Consider the following 15,103-nt stretch of genomic DNA (forward strand, 5'->3'; position numbering starts at 1 on the left):
AAGCAACTGGCATTGTCAAATTTGAACTGATATATGGAGAGTACACCAACCACCTTCGTTCCTTTACTCTGCTTTCTCCAGGGATGGCAAGTCTATGTAAAATGGTTTTTTGACTTTACTTTATGTTATGTCACTTTCGGACAGCGAGTCACTGTTGCTTCCAATCTACCCTGAAGAGACAGCATTCCTCATTGGACGCATTATAACAACGTCACATAAACTGAACACCTGCTTTGGAACAATTCCAACAACCACCTGCTCCAGGCAAGAAACCACACTTATCAGTCGAGAAAACATACATATATTTATTGTATGTTATCTGTGCCAACGTTCTTGGGATTCTTTTGCACATGGTTGGACAGATGTTATGGACACGCTACACACCCAGTTACCACCATGATCGCTACATCAAGGACTAACTATTTCCTGCACGACCATTGAATATCATCCAATATGAATTCAATTCCTTCGGATACTGCCCAGCACCATCACCACATTCTTAAATATCAGCACAAAAGTTTGTAAGTGCAATGTTATCATGAGCAATAGCTAGAACGAACAAAGTCAGGAGACAAAGGTTGTAACGGATTCATCTCCCGTTGTTTAAGAATTGTCTAAGCACCATTTATTGCAGACTATCTAATGATTTGAAGCAGCACAGAGGAAGAAGATCTCCTGCTCAACTCGTGTTAACTTCTGAAAGTTTTTCTAAGTCTCAAATCTCCGTCTGTCTCGCACTTGTAGGCTTGTATTCAATCCCCTCAATAAGGAACATGGAAACTTGAGTTTCCATCCCTGCTTCTCCAGGCTGACGCTGGCACTCGTTCAAATTGTGATGAGGAAGCGATTGATGTGCAGCAGCTGCATCCTGTGACCGACACTCTGCTCAGCCATTTGTCTCTGTCAGCTCCCCCTCAGCCCGCCCACCCTTCACATCCTCCTGAAAAGCACTGGCAGCATCAACCGTGACTGCAGAATGCGGGCCTTTTGTCACCACACGTGGCGTGAAGCGTGCCCTTGGCCCTTCTGGTCAAGCCCAGTTTGACTCCTATCCCTTGCTGCCGGATGAGGAGTGACACTTCAGATGGCAGCTGGTTGGGCAGCAGCCATGGCAAACCTGCTGCTGTTGCGTCACGGCCATGCCTGAGGGCCCGCAGCAACATCTGCCCTCACAATTGGCGATGGAGCCGAGCCAGCCAAACATATTCATGCCACTGGACGCCACCGTCACTCAGCTGAGCAATCATCCTCTTCCTCTCTCCTGCCTTTATCTCTTGCCCCTCCTCTTTGCAGCTCAATGGTAAGCTATTAGGAAGAGGCTACCCTGTAATTTCCTCCCCCGGCACTGAATGGGCACCAAAAGGTGTGCTTGGAAAATTAGCAACTCGACCTCCTGATTATACTCTATCAATGAGGGACAATCTGCTGAGAGGAGGAAGGAGAACAGGTGTTAGATTGAGAACCACGGAACATTCTTTTTATCCCATCTTTGTAATGGCAGCAAAGTCCCAGCTGTGTTCACATCCCTCTCGTGAATGGTTTTCACTCTGTGACACTGACACAAATCAGCAGCTCCGTTCTAACTCTCGGTGCTTTACTGATGCCCACACTTACCCAATGACACAGGCAAGGCCAGGCTGCCCTCAGATGAGAGCTTTCACTTTGTTCCCTCTCCTTAACCAACAAGTCTTGTGAGGTTTTGTTTTGTCAGTTAAGTAAGAAACGTTTGGAATGAGTTTTGAGTTTTAACACATTTCAATAAAGTCTCACTCTCCTCTGCATGAAGCAAAACAAAATCCACACAAGCCCAGTTACCCTTGGAGTTATGTTCATACTGGATGCCTACACAGCTGACAATTTATGTCCATTGACAATGTTCAGTGCCACTCTCGGAAGTAGTTTGTCCTTTGTGTCACAATCCAGCAGCTGTTCCATGTGATGTTTCTTTTGTTTATAACCCAAACTCTAACTGTGACAATAACTAGTCCAACGCTGACACTATAAGTTTGCCAACCCGGACCCCTACTAACCGTTTCTATCCTTAATTTTATTGTAATTTGCTTAACTTAGACTTCATCATAATGATTTACAGCAATCATTCAAAATGTTATCAATCATCATCAAGAGGCTCTCAAACATTTCCAGTATCATTGTTCTTGTCAGAAAATAAAGCTTTGATTGTTTGATTGACATACGCAACTGTGTGATCTACAATAGCCCAACTTTATCTAAAACCAGACATTCTTGCTGAACTGGTGCGGTCATGTGTCTTTGTGCTTTCAGCCCATCACAGTGTTCGTTATATGAGTCTCCTCTGTCTACTCTATAACTATAGCATGATGGTAAATATTCACACGCTACACATGGGGGGGGGTTAAAACATTATTTAATTACGTTTGATCCAATGCTGTTCAATGCTGCAAAGCTAAATGATAGCATTTAGCAAAACTAACATGTTAATACCCAGATGATAATGAAATAGTCTTGTTCAACAAAGACCTTTGAATAATGGCTCAAGTTCCCAGTTTGGTCTATTTTCCCTATTTTTATGTTTTGCTCCCTGACTTCTGTTTTCTGACAGAGAAACAAACAATCTGTGCTTTGTTGTCAAATGATATATCATCTTAATACCAAGCAATGTACCCGTTTACATCAATGAAAAAATAGGAGGAGATGGAAACAGCTGTAGAAGTGACTGGAAGCTGACAGACACAGATAACTGCACTCTCAATATATTTCTTCAACTTTCATGAAGGGCGTTAACTGCTCCCAGCAACTGCTCCTCACTTCCATGTTGACTGAAAATGAAATTACTGGGATGGACCCTGTACATCAATCACTACAGATTGGATAGAACAAAACAAGGCAGAAATGTACCAAGGAGAAGTGGACTAAACACTGTCAGACTGAGAAGTGAAGGAAAAAGATAAAGCACGAGTGGAAAAGTACTGGTAAACTTAATACATTTCGGTCACCTCATCTGCTTGCTGCATGAACCTAACTGACTAATAAAATAAAAAATAAAAAAAGCTTTTAGCTATTTTGGTCATATTAATATTTAACATTGTTTCGATGCGAAAGCTTTTTAATTCTCTGTGGCTATTGGAGTTTGTACTGCACATCATTGTCGGCCTCTGCCTGGGTAACCATAGGAGACACTTTGCTTTTAACATAGTGCTGGTTAAATAACAGTAATAAATATTAATATTAAATGGTGTGCCCTCCACTTACATTAGTCCCATTCTGACCAGAAGTCAATGATGAAGTATTCTTTGAATAGTCTTTAAATGTCCCTTATTATTCTCACGTTTTTTTGGTGATTTGGTTCTAAAATCACCTAAAGCACACAAGATGAGATGTTGGAGATTGGACATACATTGTTTGCATGTGAATACATTGAATAGAATATTTTTTATTTTAAAAAAACATTAGCACTGGGTGTTAAACATACAGAAGACAATTCTGACCTACAGGGCACTTTTCTAATTTTGAAGGGCCATGTTTACATAACTTGTTTTGCCCATTCGCTCATATTCATAGTGCATTTATGTGCAGCACTTCTATTCTACTATATTTCTATTATCAAATACCAAGGATAAATAGAATTGGAAAGACCGTGATCGAGCTGCTGACCTGCTGGACCTCTTGAGCCACAAAAAACAAACTGATCATAAGTGACTGGATTATTCTTTTGAAAGGTCATTCCTTGTCAAACATGTGGTCATAGTAACCGATTCCAGGCTTAGGTTAGGTTTCATGCTTGGTTAGGTGTAGTTATGGTAACAGGTTTAATGTGGCCACCATGTCAACAGATCAGCAAAGTTCCAGATTACTCTCGTTGACGATGGACTGGTGAACGGTCTGTATAACGCTTCTCTTGAGGACCAATCAAAGTGATTTGCAGTGCAGGTTTTTGCTATTCACTTTTTCACACACACATTCATACAGTGCATTTATAGGCAGCACGGTCTGTGACAAAACATGAACCTTGTCTCCTACATTAAAGTTCAAGTAATCCCCCCAACCTAACATACTTCTTCTCTACATAAAGACATCTCTAATTCCTCCTCTGACACTGAACATCTGCACTGGACTTAAATCATGAGATATTAATTGTCATACATAAACATAACCACAGTGAATACTGACCTGGATTGCTCCAAGCCCTGACCTTGCTGGTCTCTGTAGCACTTCCTGACTCCCAGTTCAACTTCTGCAAACTGTTCCTCCTGGAATCTTGAAAAAAAAAAGGAAGAATGCTGAGCTAATCGTGAATTATTGGCCCTTTAGCTTACCGTAGAAGAGACTGTGTTTTATTGCAGCCACAATGCAAGTCGGCCGACCCCCTGTGATTTATCTTCACCTGCTCTGGTGCTGCATGCCATGCTGGGCCTGTGAAGGCTATCTGGGCCATTCAGAGCAGGATCCCATCAGCCCTGCTGGCTGAGTTATGGCGACAATGCCAGAACACTGCAATGTTGTAGCAATGAGACTGCTGGGGATTTATTAAAGCATGGCCCTTCTCGTCTTTTCTTTTCTGCTCACCTCCCTGCCCCTTCTGTTCCCTGACAAAAAGAGCGCTATCTATCTCCAGCCCAGAAACACACACTCAGCATCTGAGCGGGCCTTGGTCACCCTGTCCTACCTCTGCTGGCAGCGAGAACAGACACACACACTCACACACACATACAAACACACACACACACACACACACACACACACACACATGCAAACACATTTGCACTTCTATCTTAGTGAAGACCCTCACTGACATAATACCACCCTTATAGCCCCTTACTCAAACCTTAACCATCCAAACAAAATGCTTAACCCTAACACTAACCCTGACCCTAACCCTAACCCTAACCTAAATCTAATTCTAACCCTAGGCCTAAAACCAGGTCTTTACCCTCAAACAGCCCATTCAAAAAGTGAGGACCGACCAAAATGTCCTCACTTTCCAAAAATGACAACTCTTTAGGGTTCACACAAAGTACAAGCCTACCAACACACACACACCAGCACACCAACATACTTTTCTTAAGTCCCTGGAGTTAGAATGTACCTAGATATTAATATAACCCTGTTTGTTGTTTTGAGTTTCAATCTATCAATCAAATTTAAATATATTCACGAATACCAAGGTCTAGAAACCTCAGATAGAGCCACATGTGAGGGATCCCTCTTCAGGACGAACAGATGTGCAATAGATTTAGCAGAGCACATCATCAAAATTACAAAATATTTATACAACATTGATTATAAGGTTGTATTAGAAGAAAACATTATGAGCATAACGGAAAGGGTTGTCAATGTTTATTTATACATTATAATATGTCTGATGGAGATGAAGGTAATAGTGATGACAGTTGAAATATCAAGCAGTGTTTGTTGTAATCCTAGTCCATGATCAGCCACCACTACGATTATGATCCACCATCAAGATCACCAAGTTTATTAGGAAGGGGACGACGGTAGAACACAGAGTATGAGAAGATATCCAGACCGTTGATGTGAATGAGGACATTGCCACGGAACCTCACAGGTCTTTCGAGCATAATTGCAAACAAATGAAAAAAGAGCACCGAGATAAACTTGTAGAAACAATGACTTGACACAGCGTGGCTGGATCACTAATCAAGCAAAGCGGGCAACTGTCCAGGGGCCCCAAACTCTTAGGGGACTATGTTGCAAATACTTTGTGGTCATTTGATTAATTAAACAAATAAAGACCTAAAGGTGGCAAATCCATAATGCAGAGCAAATCAGACACTGCACATGAAAGAAACAAATATTTTATTTAAATATAACCAGAACAAATAATAATAAATGGATGGATATAGATGCACTAGGTGGCCAACATCCATGGCCCCATCTGGTTCAGGTAAAACAAACATTTTGGGTAACGTTTGGGAAACATGGTGGGGTAATATAAATAAACACTTAAGTATCTTAAGTAATTGTGGACATTATCTGCATTGAACCAGACCAGGATCGAACCAAGTGCTGTGAGAGTCTAAACTAAACAATAAAACACTTCAAAAAACGCTGCAGTCACAACAATAATACTTATTTCTGTTCTCAATATGCATTTGAACAATCCATTTTCTGAGATTACAAGACAGACGTAATTCACGTTTATGGGTAGACACACATAAAAGAGAAGAAAAGTCCAAATAAATCCAATGAAGTTAGTCTGTAGCATTCAGAAAATATAACACATCCATAAACTGACTTGATACAGTGCATTTTTTCACTTCTGCTGAATTATGTGCTGCAAGATCAAACAACAAACACACTGACTAATACGATTTTACTGATGTAACTTGTCAAATACGTACATTACCAACACATTCTCATCACATTTGAGGGAAACATAATGCAGTCGCACATGGGGAGAATCAGAGGGAGATTACTTTTGCCACTGACATCCATGAAAGGTTAAAACAGCCCTGTCCATCAAGCCCTCTGTCTGATTAGGTTGTTTCAAAACACATGAATAATCGAGTAGTTCAGCTGCAAAGTAACAAAATGAAATCCTCAATATTTCAGTTCAGGATGATTTAACAGAAACCAGGGGTTGTGTGCTCAAAGCTTCTCATGAAGAGTTCAGTCTGAAAAGTGTCAAACTGTCAGAGAACCAGCCAAGGAAGATGAGCAACTTCTGTATCTGTTCCTACTGACTGATGAACTTCTGAAGTCTTCTGTATCAACAGCTATTACAACAAGAAACAGCATAAATCCTTTGCTCTTGCAAATAACCTGATACATGACACGGCCTGTAACTGTACTCGTACATGTTGTACGCTACATGCATGTGTCCAGTCATGTGAGCTCTGTTTGGGAAAGGGAGGCCATTTGAGAACTAAATATAGAATAACCGTTACTTTGAATGGATGAAGCAGCATGCAGCCACCAGCTGCATGAACTGGGTTTGATATGATGGCCTTTTTATGGATTATGACCTAAAGACCCTCAGTGCAAATCAAATTACTTCAAGATTTTTTTTCTTCGAAATTTAAAATGCAAAATGTCAGTGCTGAAGTCTTTCTTGTACTTTATTATTTCATCACACTGACACTTTGTCTTGTTCCACAGAAATTAGGGGTTTCTAAATATAGAGAGGTGACTGGATAAGATGTGTGTGTTTTGCAGTGTTAGGCACACAGACGAACTGTGTGTGTATATATTCATGTGGTGCCCTGTTGGATGCACAAGTTACGTATGTTCTTAACATTATAGATCCTGACAGTGGTGACGAGTCGTCACATATTCGAATGGCCCCATGAGCAGCAGCCGCTGTTTGTTCAGGTTTAGTTTGGGCTTGTTTGAATAGAGGAGCTCATTCATTCTCCACCAGCAGCCTTTTTTTTTCTCCACCAGAAGAGAAAGGGGGGGAGAAAGAGAGCGAGAGTGTGCGCACTCTGCATCCTGCACCGATCTCCACGCGTTTTATTCGTCTTTTCCTAAACCCCCTCCCCAACCTCCCCTCTCATCCACCCCTCCTCCCCTAGAGCGACACTCTCCCAGGTTGTGATGCAGGCGCTCGTTATAAAGAGGAAAGCTCCGCCGTTCCCTTCAGATCGGAGCGCTCAGACCGCTGCATGCGCCCGCCGCCAGACAATCAGGACTCGAACCCTGCGCACAGCTATGACCCCGATGCTCCTGATACCTGGATTAAGTCCCAAGTAACCGCTGTTTGTTGCCCCCTCCCCCCGAACCCTCTGACACCACCCTCACCCCTACATCCTCACCCGGAGCATCAGCATCAACTGATCCTCCGTCCCCTGCGCCCCCCCCTCGTCTCCAACTCTCAGTCTGTGTTCCACGGCCATGGGGAGCGCCCTGTTCTTCTCGCCTGGGCTGCTGAGGAGCTTGGCCGCGCTGTGAGACTGACACCGGGTGGATTTATGGTCGGCAAAGCTGCAACTACCAGCCGAGTGGGAAATTAGTGGAAGTTTGAGTGCCGGGAGGATGCGGGTGACGTGCTGGTGCGCCGTGTTCCTCCTGACGCCCGCGCTCTGCCTGGTGAGTTTGATTCTCCCGCTCAGTCTGCATTTCTGCTTTTACTTTGCCTCACGCTCAAAGTCTGGAGGACACACCTGTGATTATTTACTCGCAGTGGCGCACTTTCCTCCGCTCACACGCACAACAGTCCGCGGCTGTTGACTGGCTTCACCGCGTGCCAATTTGGATAAACTGTCTAGTGTGTGTAGCAAGAATCCCAACTTTTAACTTTATTTATACTTTTTTGTTTTCGTTGTTATAACTACACTTCGACAGAAATATAAAGATTAACAGAGAAAGTTGCACCGCGTGTGCTTTGTCCGGTGTCTATGTGCGTAATATGCAGCTACTCAATATTGCTGAGGATGTTCAGCTTTTACACATAAGGATAGGGTCGAAATTAGTGATTTGACACAGACAGCATGTCTTTTTATGGGATATTCATCGGTTTTTGTTTATACATATTTAGGAAATGAGGCGCCAAGAACAGACATTTTTAACCGGCACATGCAGCAAAATGGTCTCACGGGGGCGCCCTAACAAACCAAACATCCACTGACTGCCTGGACTGTCAGAGTACACACTCCGAGCGGGTTAGGCAGGGACCCGGTGACCTGTCCGGCTGGATATCTAACCGGGCGCGTCCTGGAAAACAAACTGAAGTTGAGGGAAATGTACTTTTATTATAGTTAAGCTCGTTTCAAATTAACCAACAAGAAAAAACATTCTTTAATTCCTGGATGAACTTAATTTGTGAGGTTATAAAGCTGAAACTATGTTCTAATGCAGGATCCAGGTTTGTGATTGTATAACAAATGTATTGTTAAACATTAGTAAATAATGGTTTTATTTTGACCCAAGGAACATGCAGCATTACTTCACGTTTTCAGTTTCCCATATAAACAGGTAGAATCCCCCCAAAAATTGAAATAGATCCTCTTTAGCCTTTTAAATTTTCACAAAATATTTTTTTGATTTTCAGTTCATGTGAGAAAATAGAAAACAGTGAACTTTTAAATCCTAATTTCTTCTAATCAAACACACGCCTCAAATATCCATGACGGAAATCTTTATTTAGTCTAAATATATTTGTTCTAATAAGATGAAGATGTCAGACCACTACCAGCAGGTGTTATTTACATATATATATTAAAATGAAAGTTGGTGGAGTATAAAGTGCATCAATTACTCTAATGTATCACACACACGGACACACATTATTTAATGTAATCCTGCAATCTGTGAATGTAAGTGTTTTACTATTTTGTGGCAGTATTGTAGCTTTTATTTGCAGTTGTTCAATCGTGTTCGTGCGTGTCTATGATTTTGCGTGTTCGTGCGTTTGTATTCGTGTCCTCTTCATTTGTCTAAAAGCCACCACGTAGCGGGTGGACGTGGAGCTCTCCAAGGTGCTGAAAGCGTTTAAACACTGCGCCCCACACCTTAAATATGTGGTTAACAGGGATTTAAACAGGCCAGACGATTAACATATGTTTCATAATATATCCATTTATTCACCAGATTTTTTTAGTTGAAAACTAATAATACTTAAAGCCGATATTGTATTGCCCTCGCTTGCTATTTAACTTTTCCAGTCTCTCAGTCTTCTCTCAGTTTTTTGCCTTAACAAATTGGTTGGCCTGTTCTTCTTCTTCTTCTTCTTCTTCTTCTTCTTCTTCTTCTTCTTCTTCTTCTTCTTCTTCTTCTTCTTCTTCTTCTTCTTCTAAAATATAACCCTCTTTTCTGAATTCTGAAGCTAGATTTAATTTGTCGACATCAAATATCAGCATGACTTTATTGTAACAAAAAAATTATACTGATTAGGAAAATATGTGTGTATGTGTGTGTGTTTTAATAAAACAATGAAATAAACAAAATTAGTCTTTCCAACTAAATCCTGTTCGCCGTGTAGTCTGAGTTGAATTATAGCTGGTAAACACACACACACACTCGCGCGCACACACGCACACGCGCGCGCACACACTATCATCCCGGCTCGAGTAAACCGAGTTTATTGTGCAGCGCGTTAACCATCAGCCTTATCCGCAGCAGCGGAGGATTAGAGCTGAATTTTGATGGTTTTATTTCGTGTTTAAGGCTCCAGTCTCTGTTTAAGCCTCTTGTCCGCGAGACGCGCCTTGACCCCGATAATACCGCGGCAGGTAAACTGTTACCGTACAGAGGCAGAGCGGGACCACCACCTATGGCTCCATTTATTTAATTATCACACCTCTCATTATTCCCGGACAAAATAGTCCCATTTGGGATTATGATTTCTATTCATACATCATTTTAATGGGAATTCCGCACGTCTAAACAGCAGCAGTTTATATGGATACATGATAGAGGTGTTGTGTCTTCTTCGGCATCTATATAACACTCTAATCTGTTATCATATTGTATTTCATGGTTAAGTTTTCTTTCCATTTTATAATACCCTGCAATTTTGCTGCTACAAATGATTTTCCTAATTCAACAATTTAAATAAGTTGATGGATATGAATGAAAGAATAATTGTGTTAACGTTAACAGCTGTCTGTGTATTTTTAAGAACAATATGGGTTCAGGAATCTCAGTGAAATATATTTTGAAAACTGAGATTTCACCTCTTGAATTTCGTAGCCTCTTGATCTGGCCTTTGACTCAATACCTGACTCTTTTTATGGTCATCTCTGTTGTTTAAAATTTTGTTTTTCATATTTCATTCATATTTGAGCACTGTTGATTATTCTTATGCTCTCACAACATTGTTTTAATATATCTCCCTTGATTTATGATTATTGCCGAATGAGTTTTCATTTTCTGGAGGAATCATTGGATTTCAATGTCATCAGTTTGACTTCTTCTCATATTCATAGACATAAACTCATACTACAGGAGGGATTGTAGGATCTGAGCCATGTTGACATTGTTTTAATAAAAACTGGCAGACATTTCTCTCACCCAGGCGAGAAGAACGTCTCATGGTTTCTGGCTCTCTCCTCTGCTGCTGCTGCTCCTGCTGCTGCTGCCGACCCCCACCCACCCAAACCACCTCTCCCTCCTGTCTCTCATGGGAATAACAGATGCAGCGGTCCCACTGGCAACAGCCACCACAGTCACATTAAAGTGTTATTATCAAACAGCACAAATGGGGCCTGGAGTGTCAAGCAGTCTGCAGGGTGGGGAGGGAAGGAAAGTCCCACTGAGATCACTACAGCACAGTTCACACAGTGTGAACACCCACCAGCAGCAGCAGCAGCAGCAGCAGCCTGCGAGCCCCCATCTCACCACACCCCCTCTCCCGTCCACAGACTTGAAATGAGTCCATTGTAATGAAAAAGCAATATGTTTTCAATGAGCTGTTTGAAGCTGAAATCAAGAGTGGGCCACTATTAATTCAATTATATAGCAAAGGCATTTGTGGAAATGCCTGCATGCTGTGCCACACAAACACACACACACACACAAAACACACACACATGGCCAACAAGTAGGGACAAGTGCATGGTGTGACCATCAAGTGAGAGCAGTGGAGTGTGCAAATGGTAAATAGTCTGTATTTATATAGCGCTTCTAGTCTTGATGACTACTCAAAGCGCTTTACAATACAGTTCAGTGCAGTGGTGTGTGTTTTTTTCTCTCCCCAGATGTCAACAAAGTGAACATTTCTCTCAGTTCCTTTTTCAACCTTTTTACTACTTAGCAGCATGGAGGTGTCACCTCAGAGCTATTCAAGCCCTGGCTCCTGAGAGAGACGAGTACAAAAGGGCTGAGAGTTCAATCTTGGAGAACAACATGGCAATTCCCCCCGCTGCCGTCTCCCTGGCCTCAGCTCAGCCCTGTTACCCGGCTCTGTTACATTCGGCAGCTTTTGCACACAACGCTTACGCAAACCGCCACTGCCTCTCAAGGCGTTGACAGGTGGGGTGGAAGGTCTTGAAGTAGATATCTAGGGAGAGTTAAGGGCCTCCAGGGGGCCTCAGCGGGTCTTTAAACAACCCTGAGGTTCCAATGATGCTCGAAGGCATTTGTATTGTTCCTAATAAGTCTGTTTGAGGAGGCTCCAGAGGTGTTTGCAGGTATCATGGGATGTAAAAAAGAGTTTTAGAGGTCATTCATGCAGGTGGTGCTAAGATATCTAGAGGACTTTCTGAGAAGAGGTTTGGGGATTGTTGATTGTCCTTTGTTTTTTTTTTTTACAAATGAAGGATAAACCTGGCCAACTTCAGCAAAAGACACTGATCTTTAGTAACAGGAATAATCAGAACAGACAGAGTCTGTCCACCAGACAGCACTGACAAGCTTACCTTTACACTGTAAAATGTCCCATAGTCACTTTTTGTATTTTGGTTTACATTATTTTATAAATCAATTTATGTGGAAACATAAACAGACACACACACACACACACACACACACAAACACACACACACACACACACACACAAACACACATCTTTATATAATACATTTTGGCCGAATTATAATCATGTGATATTTTTACTCTCAAATGTAAATATTGGTGTAAGTAGATTTTGGAAGAAAAAAAGTTGAAACATGAGCCAATACTAAGGTTTTGGTCTGACCAAGGCGAATTCGATTTTATTTGCATATAAAAAAACTGAAAGCTTCAATAGAATAATAAAGTAGCTGCATTTTTTCACTAGAAAAATCAAATTGAATAATTAATTCATTGTTTCAGCTCTGAGTAAACAAATTAATTGTCCATGTGTTTGTATGTTTAAAAACCCCCATAAATATAAAAATAAATTAAACAATGCAACTTTTTTTGTAAAGTACATTAAAACCTCTGGGGCTAAATCTTTGATTAAATATTTTAAAGTCACTAAGTGGGCATTTATAATTTTTTTGGAACATGACTAAAATGAAACTATAATGGAAAAAGAGGCTACCTCTGTGGAGCTGACCTTTGACCTACTTCCCACTGCATCTCGGCAGGCAGTTTGAAAATTCACAGTTTTGGAAATGACATGTCAAGGTGACCTAGTCTTGTTGCAGCACTTTAAACTGTGTGAACTGGCACCTCTGTGAACCTGCCAGTGAGTCCTGGGCTCCTCTGATCTGAGCTCAGCCTCCCCAGGCGGCTGCAAACACACACAAATAGCGAAAACAACACTTGACCTTGGTGTTTGGCCATAAAGTCAATAATAATAGCACACACTGTGGTGTCTGGATTCCAGAGGGGGGCTGAATGAGGGGAATCATCCCTGGATTTGGATATTTGAAGGTGTTAAATTGGAGAGCAAGATCCCTTAAATATTCTTAGAATAACAAGCCAGTTTGACTCTGCAGCCTGTATTTTGCTTATGTGTGTCTGTGTGTGTGTATGGGTGCGCTCGCGAGGTGGTAGGTGTGATTAATGACCACAGCCTCTTTTCTCCACACAATGCACTGCTCCAGATTTTCAATCACGTTCCACAGTTCAGAGGTCAAACCTGGAGCTGATCACCAAAGGGTGTTGTTCTCTGGAAATCGAGCGCCTGTTCACGACCCGGGTTTGATCCTGAGGGTCGCGACACACCCCTCGATTCTCTCTCTCCTCGTAGTGCAATCCTTTTATGGCGAAGCAGCACCTCGATAGAAGCGCTTTGAAGTAGCCCGGGGAGAGGAATGTCTCTGAAGGTTAGGAGCGACTGGATAACCTGGTCCACCCTGCTTTGCATCTCCAGGTGCTCCTGTGGCTCCAGAGTCTGCGACAGAGCAGATCTCTCCAAAACTCACATCTGCACATGAGAGGATTCAAAAGACTTGTTTGAAGGCACTAGGCATCTGAATCCAACATAATTCTCAGAACTTATCCTGTGCAGTGAGCAATTCGCATTTAAAATGAAGATAAAAAAATCATAGAGTTGTACTGTATATGGGTATCTGTGAGTGTAGTAGCTCCACTGCTGTTTAAAGTCGCACTTACTGTTTTGGTTTGATGGCCTGCAGCCTGATAGTGTGGTTCAGTCCCAGCACTTGAATTAATCTAATTTTCAGCCGCATCAGTGAAAACTTAAAAAACCTCAATGTTCACTTCCTGCCAAGCAGCACATAGCATAGTTAACAACTAGCTGTGATGCTAAAGAGAACAATGAGGAGAAGGAATACGGTACCTTTGACTCCAAATGAGCGTTAAGGTGGCCTTGATTTATATTTTTGTGTAACATATTGAGTTTCTTGGATTTTTCTTGTTGCGTTAACTTCCTGAACGCTGTTCAGTCCAAATGATCAGCAGTAGCTGAAATGGGCAGTTAGTGTGTATAATGGAAAAAGCTTCCCTGGTGACATATTTGGTGTGCCGGAACCTGGCTGGTCCATAAAATCTTCTTCGCAGCTTTTGTCACACTCGTCTGTCTGTGAAATGTTGGCTGCTTCTCTTAGCAGTTTTTTGTTCTATTTTACCAGATTTACCAGAAGGACTATTAACAACCGGGCTTCCCCAGTGATGCATGCGATATGTATTATGTGGACTTTTCCTTGACCCTTAATCAGATCAAGGTGCTCAACCAGATGTAAGTGTAGGGTGGTGCAAATACATAATCATGGTCTTAAACAGGCCACCACAACATTCGCTTTCCAGATATGACTGAGGTTATGAGTCTTACGCCCAATTCATGACTCTGCATTGAATTTAGCCCAAGCTCTTGCGTAGCCTACATGTAGACGTGTCCCCTACACTGCACAATATCCTGTACCCTACTCCATACCCTGATGTGCACATTCCATAAAATGTAACTATGCATCTTGGCAATGCAGACTTCCAGAGCTGCGATTGGTCCGCTTGGTATCATCGCCTCACTCAGTTTAATGGTCGTATAGACCATCTCCTCCCACATCTTTCTTTTCTTCTTTGTAGTTTTTTAAGAAAAAGTAATTCTTCAACATCTATCAGCTCCAACGTGAGAATCTCCCATTGTTCTGAATTAAACAGAGGCTTCTCATAAAAGAAGCTTCTTTTCATCATATTGTGTTTTTGATATGGCAAATATCATGAATGGCTTAAGGTTTCCACCATGAAACTGCAGTAAACAAAAACAGCCTAAGAAAAACACATCCAGAGAGTCAGGGATGGAGTTTTCTACGTAATGTCACTGTAGCATTAGAGTGGT

At 41.8% G+C, this 15,103-nt stretch overlaps 1 protein-coding gene across 1 annotated transcript in view; it reads left to right on the top strand.

Moving 5' to 3' along the window:
- The first annotated feature begins 7,551 nt into the window (after positions 1–7,551).
- Positions 7,552–15,103, top strand: part of nxph1 (neurexophilin 1) — a 48,458-nt gene continuing 40,906 nt past the window's right edge. Inside the window, exon 1 of the mRNA XM_062409104.1 lies at positions 7,552–8,028. Coding sequence (XP_062265088.1) covers positions 7,975–8,028 — 54 coding nt within the window. The 5' untranslated portion in view covers positions 7,552–7,974. The remainder of the gene's footprint in view (positions 8,029–15,103) is intronic.

Source organism: Platichthys flesus, chromosome 17 (genome assembly GCF_949316205.1).
Source record: "Platichthys flesus chromosome 17, fPlaFle2.1, whole genome shotgun sequence".
Classification (NCBI taxonomy): domain Eukaryota; kingdom Metazoa; phylum Chordata; class Actinopteri; order Pleuronectiformes; family Pleuronectidae; genus Platichthys; species Platichthys flesus.